Source organism: Drosophila persimilis, unplaced genomic scaffold (assembly GCF_003286085.1).
Source record: "Drosophila persimilis strain 14011-0111.01,24,50 unplaced genomic scaffold, DperRS2 tig00000002-arrow-pilon, whole genome shotgun sequence".
NCBI lineage: Eukaryota > Metazoa > Arthropoda > Insecta > Diptera > Drosophilidae > Drosophila > Drosophila persimilis.
The window spans coordinates 13,134,207-13,156,078 of NW_020825289.1; the positions used below are offsets into that span (position 1 = coordinate 13,134,207).

General features: G+C 44.9%; 4 protein-coding genes across 7 annotated transcripts; 2 read left to right on the plus strand and 2 right to left on the minus strand.

Annotated features, from left to right (window-relative positions):
* Positions 1 to 322: 322 nt before the first annotated feature.
* LOC6592703 (far upstream element-binding protein 3) lies at positions 323 to 5,548 on the plus strand. 3 transcript variants are annotated; one of them, XR_003408427.1, is made up of 7 exons: positions 323 to 643; positions 732 to 1,883; positions 1,962 to 2,111; positions 2,178 to 2,701; positions 2,763 to 3,015; positions 3,093 to 3,543; positions 3,807 to 5,548. XR_003408427.1 is itself a non-coding variant. In XM_002018470.2 (6 exons), exons 1-6 carry the CDS (start codon positions 563 to 565, stop codon positions 3,435 to 3,437), a joined length of 2,505 nt encoding a protein of 834 aa, XP_002018506.1. In that variant the 5' UTR covers positions 323 to 562; the 3' UTR covers positions 3,438 to 3,648. The 3 variants fall into 3 exon arrangements, 1 of the variants encoding a protein (XP_002018506.1); XR_003408428.1 differs by having other exon boundaries at positions 5,092 to 5,548; XM_002018470.2 differs by lacking the exon at positions 3,807 to 5,548 and having other exon boundaries at positions 3,093 to 3,648.
* Positions 5,549 to 7,223: 1,675 nt separating this feature from the next.
* On the minus strand, positions 7,224 to 12,377 carry LOC6592702 (protein DEK). 2 transcript variants are annotated; one of them, XM_026984815.1, is made up of 11 exons: positions 12,310 to 12,377; positions 11,613 to 11,862; positions 10,492 to 10,991; positions 10,009 to 10,420; positions 9,841 to 9,941; positions 9,592 to 9,780; positions 9,332 to 9,523; positions 9,184 to 9,268; positions 8,987 to 9,111; positions 8,760 to 8,912; positions 7,224 to 8,691 (listed from the first exon to the last, which is right to left on the minus strand). In XM_026984815.1, the coding sequence occupies exons 1-11, from the start codon at positions 12,310 to 12,312 to the stop codon at positions 8,677 to 8,679; spliced, it is 2,025 nt and encodes a 674-aa protein (XP_026840616.1). In that variant the 5' UTR covers positions 12,313 to 12,377; the 3' UTR covers positions 7,224 to 8,676. The 2 variants fall into 2 exon arrangements, with proteins under 2 accessions (XP_026840616.1, XP_026840617.1); XM_026984816.1 differs by lacking the exon at positions 12,310 to 12,377 and adding an exon at positions 11,940 to 11,959.
* A 322-nt stretch (positions 12,378 to 12,699) lies between these two features.
* Positions 12,700 to 14,119, plus strand: LOC6592701 (flap endonuclease 1). The gene is made up of 2 exons (XM_002018468.2): positions 12,700 to 12,882; positions 12,948 to 14,119. Exons 1-2 carry the CDS (start codon positions 12,801 to 12,803, stop codon positions 14,024 to 14,026), a joined length of 1,161 nt encoding a protein of 386 aa, XP_002018504.1. The 5' UTR covers positions 12,700 to 12,800; the 3' UTR covers positions 14,027 to 14,119.
* LOC6592700 (integrator complex subunit 8) lies at positions 14,027 to 17,510 on the minus strand. The gene is made up of 6 exons (XM_002018467.2): positions 17,369 to 17,510; positions 16,909 to 17,310; positions 15,820 to 16,845; positions 14,898 to 15,762; positions 14,368 to 14,830; positions 14,027 to 14,303 (listed from the first exon to the last, which is right to left on the minus strand). The coding sequence occupies exons 1-6, from the start codon at positions 17,481 to 17,483 to the stop codon at positions 14,184 to 14,186; spliced, it is 2,991 nt and encodes a 996-aa protein (XP_002018503.1). The 5' UTR covers positions 17,484 to 17,510; the 3' UTR covers positions 14,027 to 14,183.
* Positions 17,511 to 21,872: the final 4,362 nt, after the last annotated feature.

Here is a 21,872-nt window from a genome sequence, read left to right on the forward strand (position 1 = left end):
CAAAAATATCGGTAGTTAAAAACGAATAGGCGTTTTGTTTTGAAAATACAAATTGCAATACACACATGTGCTTGTCCACCGGTTGTCACTATGATTATAGATGTAAAAAATATCAAAAACGAGGAATATGTGTAATAAAACTTGAAATCGTCAGTAAATCCACGGCATAGTTTTTAAATGAGACGGTATGTTTTGGTATATTTCTTGGGTCGGACGGTATATTTTATCGAAAATCAGCGGTCACACTGCTAATCATGGACAATGCTGCAAAAGTTTTTTCCGACGCATAATTCCGCACTTTCGACGTGAAAAACCTAAAAACCTATTAAAAAACTGTAAAAAGACAGCTCAAAACAATTCTGTGCCTTTCGACGTCATAACTTGTAGGAAAACGTGTTTCGTGGCTGGAAAATAAACGCTTAAACATTGCTAGCGGCATCTTAGAAAATTCGCTTAATTGGTTATTGAATTTTCAACCCCGACGAAGAGAAAAAAATCAAGATTCCCTTAACTACAAGCTAACGATAGTGGGAACGAAGTTGAGTTGGTAAATTGAATTGAAATGAGTGAATTTCAACCGCAACAAGGACAGAGTATCAGTCAATCCCAGGCGTTGGCTCAGGCGATACAGCGTGCCAAGCAGGTAAGAAGAAGAATACATACGCGAAAACGAGGGAAAATTCATTTATTTCTGTACACACGTTTTGTGTGTATCTGCCATTCGTTTGCAGATAGCGGCTAAGATCCAACCCAGCCAGCAGGCAGGCGGTCCAGGAGGACCTGGAGCAGGACCATCACCACCTTCTGGTGGCGGCGGGCCGGGACCCGGTGCGGGCAACAACTTCAAGAGGCACAACGACGACGGTGATAGCGGACCAGACTGCAAGCGCTCTTTTGGCAGTCCGGACTACGGCCACAACAACAACTCCAACATGAGCAGTAGCAGCGGTGGCGGTGGAGGTGGCGGAGGGGGATCAGGTCCGGGCGGTGCAAACATTACGCAAGCCATTGCCCAGGCAGCTGCAGTGGCTGCTCGCCTGGCGGCATCGGCCGGAACAACGTGCGAGGAGCAAATCCGCATACCCGAATCCATAGCGAATGCCTTTATGGGACGTGGCAGCAACGACACCATCACTCATATCCAGGCCGAGTCGGGGGCTAAGGTACAGTTGATGCCGGAACAGGAGCGAGTCATTACATTGCGTGGCCAACGGGACACCGTGTCCAAGGGGCGAGATATGATCCAGCAGATGGCCAGCCGCGGTGGTGGCGGAACCGTGGAGGTACTACTAACCATCAACATGCCGCCTCCGGGACCCAGTGGCTATTCGCCCTACCAAGAAATCATGATACCCGGAGCCAAGGTGGGCCTGGTCATTGGCAAGGGTGGCGACACCATAAAACAGCTGCAGGAGAAGACGGGAGCCAAGATGATTATCATCCAAGACGGACCCAATCAGGAGGTTATCAAACCTCTGCGCATTTCCGGCGATCCGCAGAAGATCGAGCATGCTAAGCAGATGGTCTTGGATCTCATCGCCCAGAAAGACGCACTGGCTCAGCAGCAGGGTGGACGCGGGGGCGGTAGTGGAGGAGGAGGCGGTGGTGGCGGAGGCGGTGGCCCTGGCCTCGGCTACAACAACTTCAACAATGGCAATGGCGGCGAGAGCGTAGAGGTCTTTGTGCCAAAAATCGCCGTCGGCGTTGTCATTGGCAAGGGGGGAGACATGATCCGAAAGATTCAAACCGAATGCGGCTGCAAGCTGCAGTTCATCCAGGGCAAGAACGATGAGATGGGCGATAGACGCTGTGTGATCCAGGGCACACGCCAACAAGTCGAGGACGCCAAGCGGACCATCGATGGACTGATCGAGAACGTGATGGTATGTCGCACTAGGGAGTAGGAGGCAATAATCTAAACGAACTTTGGTTCATTGACCTCTTTCCATTCTATTCCACAGCAACGAAATGGCCTGAACCGCAATGGGAATGGCGGCGGCTCCCAAAGTGGCGGCGAAGGAAACTCCAACTACGGCTATGGCTATGGCGTAAACCATGCCCAGGGCGGACGTGAGGAGATCACATTCATGGTGCCAGCATCCAAATGCGGTGTAGGTTGAGGGCGAACCTCCTCTGGCCCTCCACCACCTATCCTAACTGAAATTTGTACCTTGCAGATTGTAATTGGACGTGGCGGAGAGACGATTAAGCTGATCAATCAGCAATCCGGCGCCCATACCGAAATGGATCGCAATGCCAGCAATCCGCCCAACGAGAAGCTGTTCAAGTCCAAGGGCACCACCGACCAGGTGGAGGCGGCCCGTCAAATGATTTCTGAGAAGATCAACATGGAGCTCACTGTTATTGCCCGCAAGCCCATTGGTGGTGGTGGCGGTGGAGGCGGCGGTGGCGGTGGTAATGGCTCTGGAGGTGGACCCAGCAATTCCCATCACAGTCAGCAGCAGGGCGGCTATGGTGGACCCAATCCAATGCAAGGCGGCGATCCGAATGCCGCCGCTGCAGCAGCGTACCAGCAGCAGCAACAGCCCTGGGGTCCCTATGGCCAACAGGGATGGGATCCGTCTGCGGCCCAGCAACAGCAGCAAATGGCAATGGCCGGTGGAAATCAGGGCGGTGGACCTGGTGGCTCGGGTGCGAACGCTGGGCAGGACTACTCGGCCCAGTGGATCGAGTACTACAAGTAAGAATTTTAAGCTGGTCTCCTCCATACATATCCGTCTAACAAATCAATCAACTCACAGGCAAATGGGCTGCCATCGCGAGGCTGAATTGATCGAGCAACAGATGAAGGCCAAGCAAGGGGGCGGAGCACCTGGTCCCGGTCAGCAGGTGCCGCAGCAGCCACAACAGCAACAGCAAGTGCCGCAGCAGGCACAGCAGCAGCAGGCATCCGGCGGCAACAGCGCTGACTATAGCGCCCAGTGGGCGGAATACTACCGCAGTGTGGGCAAGCACGAGGAGGCAGAGGCGATTGAGAAGACGTTGAAGAATAAGGTGAGTCGAAAAAGTGGTTGAGCTCTGGTTAAACAATCGCTAAATTCTGTCGTTGGGGCACTTTTGATGCCTTGCAGCAATCACAGAACGGTGGACCTGCTGTTGGCCAAAGCAATGCGCAAAACCCCAACCAAGGCGGCCCCAATCCCGGCCAGCAGCAGCAGCCCAATCCAGCGGCGGCAGCAGCGGCCGCTGCTGCAGCAGCCGGTGGCTATGCACAAGGTATGACTCCTAGCCAATATGCACAATATTCACAGTATTACGCTGCTGCGGCTGCGGGTCAGCCCCAAGCACCACCGCAGCCCGGCGGTGGTCCGCCCGCTGGTTATCCCGGTGGATATCCGGGTGGTGGCTATGGCGGCTACCCGGGTGCGCCGGGACAACAGCAGCAACAGAAGCCGCACAAAAATGACAAGCATTGATGTGGCGAGAAGATCGAAGTAGGAGTCGGAGTCGGAGTAGAGATGGTAGCTGTAGCTGGAGTGGAAATTACTCCACTTAACGGATGTGGCAGGTGCCTTGAATTGGGTGAGTGACAACCAAGTGACAAACCGTAGTCCCAGTAGTTGATAGACGGAACATTTCTTTCGTGTTGAACTGAAAATAGCTGCCATTAAATGATTGCTTTACGTATATTTGCTTTACCTTTCTGCTTTAATTGCCTGCTTCATTTTAGTGATCAGCCCTTCCCTCAACTTTTTATGTATACATACGTACTAGTACTATATATATGCTTACACTATGTGATATCCTAACCAAATCTCGTTTACCATGCGTACAACTCTTTGCAGTGATCTATTGTTCCACTATGTCCTATGTCTTTTATCCCCCACAAGCTAGCAAAAAATAAAAGCAAAACATAAGATTAAAAGTTTTTAACCGCAACAACAGCAATACGAAGAATCACAGAGAAGGGATGAGACGAGAAGTGCACAGAAGGGAAGGGAAGCGAAGTCAGAGAGAACGAGAGGATCCATCAGTCAAACAAGTCAAATCATTCTAGCTTGTGGCGTCGCACTTTTGCATAATTGTAAATTAATATATTAACACTATGATTTCTCCATTAGTACATAAGTAAGCCCCCCTGAAAGCCGAACTCTACTTTTATATTTGTATTTATATTTATCTATAAACCTAACTGAAAAGAAAAGAAATTGCCTCTGCTGTCCACGTTCAATAGCACAGAGCCATTCAAACACACAGTAGACTCAAACCAAATCAAGCCAAGCCAATCCAATCCGTTTTTGGTGACATATAGTACATCTATCTGCATATGTATATCTGAATATAATTTCTTTCCTCGTCAAGCGAAATGAATGAGCGAACGGCAGTGGAGAGTGGAGAGTGCTGAGCGTTTTTTACACTTGAAAGACAACATTTTTGAGAGTTCTCAAATTGCAATAACTGAAATATATAGAATTATATTAATATACATCCATATACTTACATACATATATATTACCTATATATCGAATGTAGCCCATAAATGATGACCGTTTTTGATATATGAACATATTTCTCTCGTACTTAGCTTAGTGTTATTACAAAAACCGATTCAAGCAATACACGAAGTTCGATATCTGGTGATCTGGTAAGACTTTGCAACTTGTTAAACGTACTCTTCATAAGATTCTGAAAGTCCAGGGCCTTGTCTGAAATTTTTGTTAAGTGGAGTGCAGTGGAGTGGAGTGGAGTGGATATTGAAACCAACCCGAATTGTTTTGATTTGATGATAATAATTAAACACATGCTCGTTCAATATATAACTTTCACCTTTCAGTTTGTGGAGAAGATATACCTTACTTAATAGCCTTACGATCAACCCAAGATTCAATATAATTAGACTTGATTTCGTACTGTACTCTATTTTCTGTACTATATATAGGACTATATCGTATCTTAACTGGTGAAACTATTTTCAATATATATTTTCTTTAAAACAAAAACTCATTTCCCAAGGTACAAGGAATAGAATAATATCACGCCACATTTCCACCATATATTTCAATATCTACATATATTACCATATGCCACCCTATATTATACATACATATGCCAACATATATGTACTTTCAGAGGGGCCATTCGTCAAGCCAGTTCATAACAGAAATCCGAAAGCAAAACTCCAGAACAGAACTCCTTCACACTCTCTAATTGAACATGAACAGATACGAAATATTAAATTGTAAAAGTGTCAAGCTTGGTAAGATCGTGTGTTCTTGTTACTGTCTATATAAAACATATTGATATACAAACGTACATATATGAAAATCTAACAATGATATGATAAAACTTACCCATATGAAAAGTTGGTCTACCATAATATTTAAATATTAATTTGAATAATCTAAACTAAGTTTTACGTCTCACCAATACATCTGAATGTTGCAACAGCAGATGAACAACAACAATTTGTAAACGCTGGCCGGCAGGGCAGGCTCAGAGCTCAATGCGGATCTGATCTGCCCGCAGCCGTCGAGACATTGAATAAACATTTAATATAATACCATATATAATATATATCCCACATATATATATACTTATTATAAATCTATTCTCAGCATATGGCACTCAACAGTGCTCTATGCCCCATTGCGTTTCTATTGACTTTAATGTTTTTTTGTCTTTTTTTCCTATTGACTATTGTCTATTGCCATAATTGAAAATCGTTTCTCGAGCGTATTTTCAGGGGCGCTGTTGTGGTCTTGGCGTTGGAGAATATCTGGGGGAACAGGCAAAGGACAGGCTTTAACTTTTCCTAGTCGATTGATTGGTTGATTGATTAATTGCTTGCTTCAGTGCCACGATCGGTATGCCTTGAAAAATATTGGAAAACGATTTTTACATATACAATTGCCTTATCTTATCGAAATGCACTTTTATAATATTGATATTTGATTGATATGATTACGCTGACATATGATATACATGAACATCTATTTTTGTGTGCAAACTTTACATATATATATATATATATATTTCTATATATTTTCATAGCAACTGCGACGATATCCGATATACCAAACAGTGCAGTGCAGTGCAGTGCTCCCTCCCCAGAGTAGACTTCAGTCGATCATGAACATAAACAGATAATTATGTGTATAGTTTCAAGGTATCATTTGTTTGCTATATATTCGGATAACATTGCCTCCAAAGCCCATCTATATCTACATATGTATATCTATATTGATCCACCATTTGTATACTGTATATTGTCTAACAACTCCTCTCAAAGTGTGGCATAGGTCTGGGTCTAGGAAGGGTTTGAATAGTATCGGTACAAGGCATATCTCAAAAAGTTTGATGTACATATGGAATTCTGCTAGTTTAGATTGGCCTAGACCTGTTTTATATAAGATCGGGAAGTCGTTTGTCCTCCTTTAGTTTCAGCAAAGGTTTCGTATCCCCTGATGACCTCCTGTTCGATCTGCAGAGAGGTAAGTATGGTCCATCTACCCTTAGAAGTCCATTTTAAAACCCAATTCCGTTCAGCATTTTTTTGGATCCAATGTCAAGCCGTTTATTTTGCAATCAAATGATATTTTTGAAATTGATACATAGATGTATTTCTTTATATTTGATTTAAATTACGTGCTTTGATCTATTTGCAGGGCCAATTGAATATACCAAAATCCTTTTCTCCCTTTCAATAACTCATATTAACATATGCATAGATACATAGATATTATATCGTATTTTTTTAACCAGAAATTGGAACATATATATATTTTTTGTTGTTGTTTTAATAACATTTGTTGATATATCCATATCTTTTGAAAACATATATATAACTGAACCATGAAATATCTGCAATTTACAGCCCTATCTGCGTGATCTTCGTATATTCGGCTGGTCAGAGTCTGATCGATATTAGTTTAACCTTTCAACTTGCAATAGATCGTAAATCGTATATACCCAATAAAATGTCATCAATATTGAATATTCCAATTTTCTCAAATAAATTTCCCCATCTTAAAACCACAAAACGATACCGTTTATTGTATGGAGTTCATGTAGGGTGCCAGGGGCAAAAAAAAAACAATAATAATTTCTTACCACATGCACACCCCATCCCCTCCCCTTCCCTACCATTAGTTATTTCAGCACACAGATTTGCTTTTACTTAACTTCTCGTATTTTATTACTGATATATATATCATTTCTTGTTCATCTCATCCCTTAAGCATTTCGCAACGAAACATTTAAAGTTAGAACAACAGAATATGTTTATATATTTATAGAGCTTAGTGCCTGCTAGATCGATCCAACCATCCATTTCAGCTGGATTCGTCAGGCATTCAATTACATACTCCTCTGACTACCTCATATTGTAAACTCTTAAACTAGACGACATACATACATAGTACAGTGCGTATCAGTAGGTATAATAGTTTGGGCAATTCAACATACATCAATTTGTTTTTATTTGTATAATTTTGGATTTTTGATCTGCTATTTATGAACGAGTTTACTACAAGAAAACTTACATTGAGAATGCTGATGTTCTAGATATATATTGTGAATTTGTTCTGTACGATTCCTTTCGTCGATAATTCAACATTTTGCTTGATATCCATTTTGTGTTATGTACTGCCTTTTTTCTTTTTAAAATTAACATACATCTATTTCCGCCTTTGTTTACATTTATAAATATTTATAATATTTAACTCTTTCATTCATTTATTTGATGCACTCATCCGTGGCGTGTGAGCGTGTTCCCATTTGCGTTATGTTGCCGAGAAACCTATGTATCTCTTCTCTTCCTTTCAATCCTCAACTACTAGGGGTGATGGTGAAGCACTTGATCTGAATAGGATTATGGGGGTGCGGCGGGAGGGGATACTGGAAACTTCCGTTGGGGATCATCAATTAATTATCATTCAATTCACTCGCTCCTCTCTGCCGTGCGTGTGTGTGTGTCTGCGCCTTAAAACTACAGTTACTCGCCCAAAGTTGAATTTTTTTACATTGCCAAAAAGTGTTGCAATAATTTAAATTTTAAGTCTTCTTCCATTTACTTGCAAAGTGGCTTAATTCCTTCATTCATTATTATGTTTTTGTACTGCTGCCAGTGTGTGAATTTTGGATATTTATTTTTCCTTTTTCTTCTTTCGATTTTTACTTTTACTTTCTTCTTTTTTTGTTTTATTTATCTTGCCTTAACTTTAAATACATAATTTTTTGTTTTGAATGTCAATCAAAGTAGCTACATGTTAGTACGTTTTTTAAGCTGATTTTTACAAATTTCTCCTTGGCTTAATTTACACACATTTTGCAGAGCTGTCAAGAGCACATTTAGCCATTAAATAAATGAAAGTTAAAGCGCGGGGGCGTCGCTTTCTGGGATCAAAAAGAAGTTATATATACATGTGAATATATATAAGAGTGGACAGGAGACGACATTGTATTTTGCGAATGACTCTGTCGTTGAGTTAACTTGAGTTAAGATTAACTGCAGATAGCTTTACGAGCACAAATCATCATATACTTATAGGAGAGCTAGAGTTACTTTTCTTGAACTACGCCGAACGTCGGATGGTGTTGAAACAGCTCTCAAAGTGTGGCAAAGGTTACTTTTCTGCCGCTGTTTGTTTTATTTTGCTTGGTTTGTTTACAGGACCTGGCCCTTCCTCCGGCTTGAAGATGCCCCCCGTCTTCGTTTTATGTCGCAATTAACTGTAGAATAGGGATTGCGATTAGACCGATCATTAGGCAAAGATACCAATTCACTGATGTTTGCTTACCGCTTTTACTGTGGCCTTAATGAAGTCTTTCTTTTCTGTTAGATCAAATTCTGGATATTTCGCATAGACTTGCTTGCAAACTGTTTTCATGGTAATCTCCTCCAAATTTGCCTTATCCAATATTTCTTTGACATAGCCGCGTATTTGCTCATCCTGCAATCAAAAGGTATACCATTCCACACGATTTAAGATCGAACTAGCAATAGCCAGAGCTCGCGGCTACTCACCGTTGGGAATGCCATTTTGCCCTTTTTGGTTAGTGGCTCATCCTCGTCAGACTCATCTTTGTCATCGACATCATCATCCTCCTCCTCGGACGATTCTTTCTTTGATTTTTTTGATCGACCATCGGCTGGATGCATCGAGCAGAGAGAGGCAGGAGGTTAAAAAATAATTAATGGTTCAAAGGTGCTGGTAAGCTTACCCTTTCCAGCTGGTTTTGACTTGTTATTAGCTTTGCTATTTCTCGCAGGCGTTGTGGGCTTCCTACTCTTCTTGGGGCGTACATCCTGCAAGATGGAGATGTTACTACCTTTCCCCTCTTTGCCCTCCATGTCTGTTATTTCGCTTACCTCACTTTGGTCGCTGCCAAACTCCGACAGTTCCTCCTCCTCCTCATCTTCGGAAATGTCATCCTCTTCGCTGTCGGAATCTTTGCGTTTTCGCGCAGGTGCCCCCCGTCCACGTCCCCGTCGTCCAGCCGCGGCAGTGACCGCCGGTCTCCCACGCTTACCAGTTACGGCTGGGCGCTTGCGCTTCGGAACCTTTTAGAAGTGTAGAAAGATCGTTGTTGGTTAGAAGGTGACTTGGAAGGGCACAGGGGTAGACATACATCGCTATCGGCATCGGATAGTTCGGACTCCTCTTCTTCCTCAGAATCCGAATTTCTTCGCCGACTCTTGCGCGCTGGACGACCCCGACTGCCTCGTGCAGACACGTTGCGACCAGCTTTAGCGGCACCACCACCGCCACCGCCGCCGCCACGACCGGCATCAGAGTCTGAATTGGCCGAAGGATTGTACTGTAAATGATGGTGTAAATTAGAGAATCTCGTTTTTGCATTATCCGCTGCAATACTTACGTCTGAACCCGACTCTGAGTCATCGTTGCGTCTCCGCTTGGTCACCGGAACTTTCTGCTCGCTCTCCTCTGAGCTGGAGAAGTCCACGTACGCAGACATTTCTGAAAGCAGACGACACAAAGGTCAGGGTTAAGGATCTTCTCGAACTAATGATTATATTTGACTTACTTTTGCCAGCCGTCGTGCGCCGGGGACGTCCACTGGAGTTGCGAGCCGAGCCTCTGCCGCCGGCACCCGACTTGCTGCTCTTGCGTTTCTTGTCATCCTCGCTGACTTCTTCCTCTTCTTCGTCCAGGTCGTCCTCGTCTGGCTCCTCCTCGTCTTCGTCGCCCTGCTCCAAGCACAGCGATTCGTCCGGCTCCATTAGAAATTTGAGCACTCTCATTACAATTTCATTCTTGCTGCCTTTCCGATCCAATGTGAGAATCTCGCAAATGCTCCGAAGTCCTTTGTTGTCCACCTTCTTGATGGCATCGAGTTTCTTGTTGTATTCCGTCGAGTCCTTGGCGAATTCGAATCCAGCAAAGGAGCGCAGATTCTTCTTCACAACATTGTTCTTGCCTTGGGCCCCAAAACAGAGCTAAAACAGATTTGTATATTCGATGTTAAGTCAATTGTTCTCCGAATGATAATCTCATTTCGTCCGCTCACCGCATGTAGGGTCTGTAGCCCGTCGACACGAGTCTTGTTGATGTTCTCATTGATGCGATCAATCTCCGCCAAAGCCACTACATTCTCATCGTCCTCTGCCACCTCATTGTTCTCATCCAAGCCATCGTCCTCGTCAGCATCTCCGGCTTCCTCGTCGTCGTCGTCGTCCTCAGCCTTCTCCACCTTACCATTTTTGGGCTTGGACAATGGTTTCTTGGCTGGGGCCGATTTGTCAGCTCCCGTAACTGTCTTTCCCTTGGCCCCATCCTTGGCATCACTACCTTTGTGTTTTTCGTCTGCAGCGGTTTTAGTGGTCCTGTCGCTCTCCTCATCGCTAGCCTTGTCCTCGTCATCGTCCTCCTCATTCCCTTGAGTATCGGCATCGTCTTCGTTTTCATCTTCATCCTCCTGTTTTGCATCCTCCTTCTTTGAATCCTTGCTGTTGTTAATGCTAACCTTCTTCACAGGATCAGGCGATACCTCCGTTTTGTCCGATGCGCCTGCGCAAACACAGAAAAAAAAGGATTAAAACTGATTAGAAATTTCTGTACATCAAAGAAAGGTTAATTGCTGGAAAAAGGAATTGTCTTCAGCCTTGGGAAGTCCAGAGCTAACTTCACTTAGGAGCGCAAGGAACTATGAATACTGAAAATGTTGCTATACCTCGGCCTTTACTACGCAAAACCCCATTGGTAAGGATTAGCATGAACAATAGCCAAGGAAAAACGAAAATTATCTTTTACTCCGATGGGAGATAGGAGGATTTTCGCTCTTGTGGGGTTCGAACCATGGATCATATACATTGATAGTCAGGAGAGAGTATACCGAACAGCTTAGACGACAGCGCCACACGGAAACTCTTAAAATAAGCAGCAGAGAGCCAATAGGAACACGCACACACATATGCATGTGGGCCGGCGACCGCATGTCCCCCCTACCACTACACTCTCTGCTGGGGACAGATGAAAATGAACCCATTTCGCCGCGTTGCGAAACGCGCGCAAAATTCATTTTATGATTTTTGTTTTTCTCGCTCTTTCTTCACCAACACCAACGAGCACGATTAATACGACATTGCTACATAGGCAGGCTGTCGTTGTGTGCGCGTGGCTTTTATTTACCTGCATCCGAGTCGGGGGTGGGGGCTTCCACTGTGTCTCCTTTGGGCTTTTTATCAGCGACGTCATCAGCGGTGGTGGCGGAGGCCCCGTCGTCGTCGGGGGGTGTCGTTGCATCGGATCCCTGCTCGGCTCCTTTGGACTCTTCATCATGGTCCTCGGCGGCCGCTGCTGCATTCTCCACTGCCTTCGCCTCGTTTACCTTGTCGGCGGCATTCTCTTTGGTTGCCGTTTCTGCCGCTTTGTTAGCATCCTGGTAATAGAGTGGAAAGAGATACAAAATCACAATTTTATTTCACTTGCTAATTTTTGGCGGCGACCACCATCTACCATTCGATTTTGTGCGTTTTATTCGGGAATGAGTTCGAGAGCTTCTGTATGCGTGTCTTCCACACGACGAGCGAGAGGGAGAGGAGATAGAAATTGAAAAACAACATTGCAAATCTATGAGGCGCGCACGCACTCGTTGTCTCACTCCCACGCACTGAAACCTAGCTATGGGCCGCTACGACGCCATGTTTATACACATAAAATGAGCGGGGAGAGAACGATAGTCGGGCAATCCGCATCCTCTCTGGAGCCAATATTTGTTGCGCTCTATTTACACTACAAAAGCATTTGCCAACTAGCCGTTTTCAATGCGCGTCCTTGGCACACACTCGGAACTTTGTTTTAAAACCATTTTCAGAATTCTACGTACCATATTTTTAATGGTTTTTATATTTTTCCGTCAGCCGACACACATTCACACATTCACACATTTACTAGTGGTGTCACTATCGATGGTACCGCATCAGCACGGAACAGTGCCTAAAAAATATCAAATGTGAATCAGGGTTCCGTTTTGTCGCGATATATTTCTTTCTGATAAATATTGCTTTAAAATACTAATGGTAAAAGGCACCCGACAAGTGCTTTTAAAGTGCTGGTATTAATAGTTAATAATTTATGTTACAAAGCATCGTTTTTTTCTTTAAATTATACAGATCTGATTTTCTAAAATTTACTCTACACTATCGAAGACACCGATGGCCGGCCGGCAAGGAATTCATCGGTACTATCGAAAGTGGTTGGTCGCAAAAAAAGCGCGCGACGTTTTTCAGGAAAAAATAATTTGGAAACGCCGGCGTGACCTTTAAATAAACCATATATTTATTTGCGTACACGAAATTCAGTGATCACACACTTACCATGGGAATTTTGGGCTTATCAAAGCTCATAGCGGACCTGGCGCCCCAGGCCATACGTGAGAGTGAAATGAAGCATTTCTTTGGTGAGTCTGAATTTGGTTGAACAAAAGAACTCCTCTTAAACCTTATCCGATCCTATTCTTTGTAGGACGTAAGGTGGCTATCGATGCCAGTATGTGCTTGTACCAGTTCCTCATAGCAGTGCGGTCGGAGGGAGCTCAGCTGGCGACAGTCAACGGAGATCCCACGTCCCATTTGATGGGCATGTTTTATCGCACCATCCGACTACTGGACAACGGAATAAAGCCTGTGTATGTGTTTGATGGTAAGCCTCCAGATTTGAAGTCCGGGGAATTGGCCAAGCGTGCCGAGCGCCGTGAGGAGGCGGAGAAGGCCCTAAAGGCTGCCACGGACGCCGGCGATGACGCGGAGATCGAGAAATTCAATCGTCGCCTGGTTCGAGTGACCAAAGAGCATGCTCGCGAAGCCAAGGAACTGCTGTCCCTGATGGGAGTTCCCTATGTAGACGCCCCCTGTGAGGCAGAGGCACAGTGTGCAGCGCTCGTCAAGGCTGGAAAGGTGTATGCCACGGCGACGGAGGATATGGATGCGCTGACATTTGGGTCAACAAAGCTGCTTAGGTATCTCACATACAGCGAGGCGCGCAAGATGCCCGTCAAGGAGTTTAGCTACGACAAGCTGCTCGAGGGTCTAGAGGTCAACAACCGCGAGTTTATCGATCTATGCATCCTCCTGGGCTGCGACTACTGCGAGAGCATCAAGGGCATCGGCCCGAAACGTGCAATAGAGTTGATCAACAACTATAGGGATATTGAGACCATACTGGATAACCTGGACACTAGCAAGTACACGGTGCCTGAGAACTGGAACTACAAGGTGGCGCGCGAGCTTTTCATTGAGCCGGAGGTGGCCGATGCCTCTGCCATTGATCTCAAATGGACGGAACCCGACGAAGAGGGACTGGTCAAGTTCCTCTGCGGGGACAGGCAGTTCAGTGAGGAGCGTGTTCGCAACGGTGCCAAAAAACTTTTGAAGTCCAAGCATGCTCAGACCCAAGTGCGACTGGATAGCTTCTTTAAAACATTGCCCAGCACACCGAATGCCGTGCATGCAGCCAAGCGCAAAGCCGAGGAGGCAAAAAAGAGTGCCAACAACAAGAAGGCCAAAACCAGCGGCGGTGCCGCACGTGGCAGAAGACCCAAATAGTTTTTCTCTACAAAAACGTACAATTTCTTTAATCTTAACTTAAACATATTTAAAGCCTACAATTAATATTATAACTACATCGATTTGAGCTTATTTCTAGTTGGTCTTCTTTTGGATTTGTGTGGATGTGGATGTTAACCTGCGTCTGCGTCTGCGACTACAGCAAATACTGCTTGGCCAGGGCGCGAATGAAGCGAGACTTGCGCACCATGGCGCTTTCTCGTTTGATTTCCTCGTTGTTATTGGCATTCAGCTCCAAAGTGCCCATCATGGAGATCTGTGTGAAGGGCGAAAGTGAGAGAGTGAGTGAGTGCTTCTCAGGGATTGGGGGATTGGCTTACCGCCTCCAGTTTTCGACTGTGCTCGCCTCGTTTCGCATGCAGATTGACAATGAACTCCAGGAGCGTGGTGTCCCATATGCAGCTGTAGTACGAATCCATGGCATCTGTGAAATTTGACGACTTCTCGCTGAGATTTTTAAACACAATCCCATAGTCGATTTCCTCGAGAAACTGACACAGGACGGTGGCCTGCATATGACAACCCAAATTGGCGGCACAGCGAATCATCTTGCGAATGACATAGTCATCCGCCACATTGCGCTGCAGCGGCATCGTGCAGTAGTCCGTTCCGGTCACCAGGGCATTTACATAGCACCGCATCGCGGATTCGTTGTTCCCGATGGCCAGGTCCAGGTCGCCCTTCATTTTAAGCCAGGAAATGGTCTGCGGATAGTATGACAGAGCCTCGGACAGCAGCCACTGAAGAGTCTCGCAAACACTACGCAGGCTAAAGCTAATGGGGCTAAGAGGATGGGAACGAAATTCGCTTAGAGAATATATATAAATAGGGGACAATGTATGGGACTCACTTGTTAACGCTGGTGGGCCAGAGGTGCATGTATTCACAGCTCAGATCGTGATTCGGATCATCCTTGAGTATGTTGTGCAGCTTTCCCAGCATGGAGATGGCCAGACCAAATATATTCTGATGGCGAACACGTTGCAAGAATGTTTGGAGAGAGCTACTGCCGCCACTCGATGGCGTTGAACGCTTGGGCACATTGAGGAACATGCTCACCATCAGCTCCCACGCATCGCGAGACACCTTCTTGGTGGTCTTCATCTTCTCCATTTCAATGAAGGTGGCTGCAAAGGCCAGAGGTAGTTCGAGAGGACCCGTCCGCTTTTCCAGGTAGAGGAGTGGCGGGAAATCTGTCAGATTGAGCAGCATAATGGCACAGCTTTCAAGTATGTCCGGCCTAGGCAATATGGAGTCGCCCGCCTGGAGTACACTTAGACACTGCTTGCATCGCGTTCCCAGCGACTGCAGGTCGAGCGGTTTCTGGTGCCACTCCTCCAGGCTCTGCGTTATCTGGATGTTCAGAATCTCCCACGTGAGCAGTTTGCACATCAACTGAGTATTACCGGCTATCTCCTGGCGCTGCGTCTCCGACTTTAACACACTCAGCATGGACACGGCCTCAATGTAGTCGCCCCTCGTCGCCAGTTCTCGCGCCTTTCCGAGCAGCACGTAGCTGAAATCCTGCAGGAAACTCACTGGCATCGCCATGACCATTGCCTTTAGTGGCTGAGGCACATCCCAGCTGGGATTTATGGACCACAGGGGTTTTTCCGGCGCCGTTCCACACAGCTTCACTAGCAGAATCCTTACGGTGTTCGCATTCGTACAGCTGATCAGTTGCCGCTCTAGGGCAGCGACGTCCACACGGGCACCTGCATAGAAAACACAAAGGGGTTAGAAATGGGAAAACCGCATCGATTGCCACTTACTTTTGGAGTGGCACATCCAGTCGGTGAGCGAGGCCAGAGAACTGTTGGGCACGGGAGGGGCTGCCTGCAGCATCTGATCATCCAAATCGTCCAGCTCCTCGACCGTAAAGATACCCAAATCCCGCACGATCTGCAGCAACTGCTTCGACTGCTGTGGCTGAGCCTGGTGGAGCATACAGTCGATGAGGAAATGCTTGAGGGCTGACTGTTGCGTCTTGTTACAGTTTGGCAGCACCTCTGTCAAGGCCTCCACAAGAGGCGGTAGATAGTCCAGCTCGCGATACTTCTCAAAGTACTCCACGCTGCCAAATATGCTGCCCCATTCGAAGATGTTACGCACCATATTGAGGGCCGCCACCTGCAGCTGCAGTTGCATCGTATCCTTGAGCTGTCCCGTAGAGATGGCGCCCTCAAGGTCCAGCTCCAGATTGCGTCTACTGACCAGCGGAATTTCGCGTGCTTGGTTATCCAGCCGCAGAATCGTCACAATCTCTGCATAGTTGTTCAGCAACGATTGATGGAAACGCTCCATCAGAGTATGCTTCTGGGCGCTGATTCCGCAGGCCAGCAGCAGCCCCTCCAGCTCCACGGGCCGAATGTGACAGAAGTATAGGGTGGTCTGCGGTGATATCGCCTGCAGGTTGTTGTTACAGGCGGCAGCCGCCTCCCTCGCCAGCACATACTGTTTGGTGTACAGGTAATAGTGGGCCAGCTCGTAGTTGATTTGGGCCCGCAGCTCCTGGGGGGTGATCAGATGCATTATGTCGTAGTTCTGGCCAGTGCTGACATCATCACAATGCAGGGTCACAAAGCTGTCGTAGTGGAACACGTAGAACGGCTTGCTGGATGCGCAAAGCTGCTGCAGATACTCAATCGAAGGCTGCGTTGGCGACTCCAGGAACTGTTGCAACTGATCGATCGGCTGGAATCTGAAAGGAGAACTCTCCTTGACGAGCTGCAGCCGTAACAGTAGGCGGTGATAGATGGTGAGGGCAAACCTCGCAGCTCGCTCGTTCCCAAATGCGGCTAAGGAAAATACAAAGATAAAGATTATCCAGTTCTTTCGTTTCAGCCGTCGCTTGGACTTACATATTTTCAAATCGAAGTCACTGGCAAGGGGTATGCTCAGATTGCGGCCATAGCTAATGGTGCAGAGATCACGCAGCAAGGCAAGCTGCATTAGCACGGGCATGTTCTTCTCCAGCATGTCTAGGTCCCATCGCAGCCATGTGGCAACCTTCAACTCGAGAATTTTCAGTGCCAACTGCTTTCTGGTGAGATCCAGCCCATTCTCCTCTGGCCACTGCTGTTGCTGTGCGAGGGAGGAGACATTGAGAGGTGCTGAAGCCGCGGGCGTGGGTGAATTCACTGCTCCTCCCACAGTGGCGCCCGGCAGGTTTTGCAGGTCACTTCCAGGCGTCACCACGGACGCTACCGCCGTGTCCGGCGTCACGCTGATGAACTGCATGATCAACTCGAGGGCGCTGGGTTCTGTAAATAACCGTAGTTGTGTCACCAGAGCTCTACAAGTGGGAACTTTGCCTCTTACCGGGATGTGCGCGCTGCAGGTGCTGCGTTATCTTGTGCGGATCGAGCAGGAATTCAAACCACAAGACCGTCTCGGCCGCCAGTGGCACCGGCTTGGGTTTGAGCGGATCATCCATTCTGTTTTTCGACAAATTGCAATAGTCAAAACAAAATTAAACTCTGTGGGCAGCGGACCGATAAAATATAAAACGAACTTGGCCCACTTAAGCCCCTCTATTTAAACAGTTCAACGACTTGAGGTAAGTGGCGGAAAATATTACTGATTGTAAGTTCTTCTTGTAGATCCATGCCAATCTTTAATCTGAACTTAAAAAAAAACACGATATCTTTCACCCGAACTGCTCAAAAAATAAGAAATTTTCATTATTTTCGGTTAAATATTAAAATATTCCCTTGGTCTACAATGGGTTAATCATTCTCCGTCAAGGGCTGGAAACCATATTGCTTGATTTTGATATTCGATTTGCTGTTACTAGCTAGATGGGACTTCGATACCTGAACACATAATTTTATATGATTGATAGATCAATTTCTTAAAAGATATGTTGATTTTAATTACTCTGTTTTATTGAATTGTGTCTAGAATTAGGTTTAAAAAAATAGGTCAACAAAAAATTAGAGCAAAAAACGTAAGTGTGTTCGGAATAAAGCGTAAGTGTTTATGGAATGTTACGTGATTGTTGCTGGTCAACAGGTATCCGCTATGACTATATCCCCTTTATACCATATATAAATTAATTAATATGACAATTCTATTTTTTAAGCTGATTTGAAACATTACTAATTACTTTTCTCAGATTGACATGTTTTAGACAAATTTTGGAATACGATTAGTGTCCTGTATACATATAGCGATCATATTATATTTCGTTGAAATAGCTTTAAAACAGAAACTGACTATTTTCTGCCATCATTGGAACTTCAGGTGACAAACATTTCCTTAGTTCTATCCTTTTCCCTAGGGCATGTGTTGCTGGCATCTTTTCGACACTATTGACTGAATATGAGTTTTGCGCGCCAAACAGAAATTGTTTGAAAGTGAATGAATTAAACGCAATCCTTGGGATACATTTTGAAGTGAAGCAGTGATTGGAGAGATCGAAAACTCAAAAAAGATTCTATACATTTTGTTCTTAAATATACCTTTTAAATTTTATAGATTAAATAATCAAAGCAAAAATACTTTTCAGGGCTTCAGAATGGTAGATAGTATCGATAGGCGGAAAGTATTTCGTTTTGCAGCACTGCAGTTTGTATCGATAAGTGTCCATGCGATATGTATCGTCTGGCTGTTTTTGTTGTAGCGGAAACGGAAGTATTGCGGTCTCTTTTTAACAAAAGTTATCTGGGAATAAAAACCGTAAGACATGTAAATAAAACAGCTTCCTCCCATTTAAATCTCTCCCATTTAACCCTGCGCTTTCAGCTGCAGCAAAAATAAATTAACTCGAAATTCTTTTATTTATGCTCATATGACTGACACATTTTCGTGCCATCTTCCACCTATGGATGTCATAAAATTCTAATTTATAATACCTTTGCACATAAATCGATAAAGAAATAGAATACAGAATCAACAAACGTTAAGCGACCAAGGGGGAGTACCCAGTACCCAATCATTTCATTCTGCATAAGAAATTTTCTGTGGTTCATTAAAAATGTAAAATAGCTTGGTATTTGGTTAATTTATGCAAATATGTTTGCTGGACTTTAGGCAAGGTGCTCCATAAGTTGGGCTCACAGTCCTCTCTCTCTTTCTCCCTCATTCACCAGATCCCCCTCTGCACTGCAAGAAATTGTACAGATATAGAGGGAGACTTTCTTGGTTCTCCTTCGACGGCTCACACCGATTTCTTTCAGTGTTGTACTCCCAATTTTATTGTTGTCTCTTTTTAGTGCCGCCCGATCGTGAACTTTATGAGCATTTCATCTCTCTGCATTATAATCTGAATCTTAAAAATATTTAACGTTCAATCAGGTGATTTTATGCAAATTATATGTTTCCGATTTCCAATCGCATATGCGCTAGTGTGGTGTGTGTGTGTGTATATGGCTTTTTTCATCTGCTTACGATCATTATTTCTGAGGAGTGGTAAAATGTTTCTTAAAAACAGATTCCACCGAATTAAATTTCGAAATACAGGCATATAAGTGCTATATTATTTTATTATTCTTGGGGTCAGGACGTGCGATAATCTTTTTACTTTGTTGTCTCGGCATTTTCCTATGATTATGCAATAAATTAGGCACAATCGGGGCAGCGGCGAGGAGACTTGAGACTTAATTTAAAATGTCTTCTTCGCATCGGAATTGGTACAAATCTTCTTTATCTGTTTCGCTGTTCTTGCGGCAGTCAGTGTCAGTCCCGTCCCTCCTTCGACGGAGGGGTGGCGGTGGGCCGGGTTATGGGGGTGGCCAATAAAAATGTCAAATGCGTAAAAGTGTTATTTCAATTTTCGTGTTTAAATATCGCCATAAATTTGAATAATAAATTGCCCTCGAAAAAGAAAAACCTTTCGCCTGGCCCTGGCTAAAATTAACTTTCTCCTTGAAGAGCTTCACAAACATAGTTCGGGGAATTTTCTATACATACATATGAACAAACATATTCTCGGTATTGTTGGAATTGAAGAATATGAGAAATCTCATTCATGGTTTCCCGAGCACTGGGAGGGGACCTTCAAGCATACATATGTACACAAAGGGGACGTTCTCATCTACACTTTCAATAGTTTGGAATCAGCACAAAATGTTTAATCTCGGTGGGGTTCAAAGTTGCCGCCAAGGAATGCGTCCAGCACAAAGCGAGCTGTTTTGACGATGTCGATTGCGACATGGACTGAGAACTGGGGACTATTAAATTCCAAGTCAATGCTAAATAGCATTAATTAAGTGCCTGATCTAGCTAGAGAGTCATCCAGGTTATCGGTATCTCCGCCACAAAGCCTCACGCTTCACTCGGACAGTTTCGGGTCAGTTGTGTCTCAATCTGAGCTTACCATTCCGCCCCACGCTGGGTACGACGGGTATACACGACCAATCCCAGCAGATAGCCATTGATTTTTTGGTAGTTTCCAGGCGAACAATTGGCTGGAGAGCACGGAACAGTTTTATAACCATTGCTGAGTATGCCACCGTCGGGCACTGGGGGCTGCACTTTGAATAGATCTCGTTTGGTTGCTAGGGGAGCCGACGGACTTGAATCTGTCAAATATTTGCATAATATGCCATACTTTGTTCACAAATTAATGTAAATATGGAACTCTAGAAAACCAGAAACCACTCGAGACCAATCCAAACAAACCCAAAAACAAAAGCCAAAAGCCAAACTACAAACGCCAAAATGAAATCCAAAGAAACAGCTTTGAAGCTCTATTGATTGGGTCGTAAATTGGTTTTGGGCCGCGGCTGGCTGGCATCTCCATTGTGGGGCTTATTTGCATTTCATGCAGGTTGATAGCTCGTGCCATTCACAAGACAAGCATCGGAACTCAATCCGAAAGTATTTATGGCTTTGGCCCAGCTATCATTCAATAATCTCTGCATAACTAAGCTGACCCAGTGAGATTCCCCATTGTCCGAACCAGCTACAAGACTCAGCCCTTGAAGGGCTATCGATGTTCTACGAGGTAGTCTGACATTGCTATGACTTTTGGGGTTTCTCACAACTTAAATGGAATGCAATGGATACCCTTCTTAAAGAACCTCAAATAACTCAAATTAGGGGATATTATTTGTCCCAAGTTATCTGCATAAATATATATAGGAAGGCTCTTTCTTCTTCTATTGAGAGAACGTGGATGTGTTGTTCAGTGGGCACTCATTTTTGAACAGTTTCGCTTTTCTCCTATTGATGTTATTAATAATGCCATAAATTAACTAAATTCATTGCTATTGCTAAATCTTTTTACGTTTTGTATGAGCTGCGTCGAGCAAGCGACAAAAAACCACGAGGAAAATATCTTGAGAAATGTTAAAGGAATGAGAAAGATTTTCAAAATGTATTCGTTTTTCTTTGGATTTTTTTTGTTTCGTTGCGGGAAAATTCATGTCTGTCGTCTGGTGGCAGGCGGCATGGAAACAACGACACGAAAATCTTTCAACAACAGTTGACAGTGCCCGCACATACGGACTGGACGGACAGAGGGACGGACAACCCCGAACACCTACGCAGCTACTCCGCAGGGGGATGGTAAGGGGGCAACATCTCTTCAGCTAAAAAGAAAATTTTGTGGCGAGCTTTTCTGCCGCCGTGTCGCCGTTGATGGCTTCTGAAATGATGCAAAATGTTGAGAAATGTTGAGAAATTCTCTTCTCACTTTCCCAGTCAGACAGGGGAACGCCGAAGACGGAATGCTCTCGAAGACACTTCTCCAACTGATCTTAACCTCAGAACTTTCACTTTGTATATCCTTCCTTGCGATCGCTGATTGGATTCTCTGTTCTAGTATGCTTTCGTTGGGTTTTCTTGGAATATTAAGATCTCTGAAACCAGAGAAATTCTA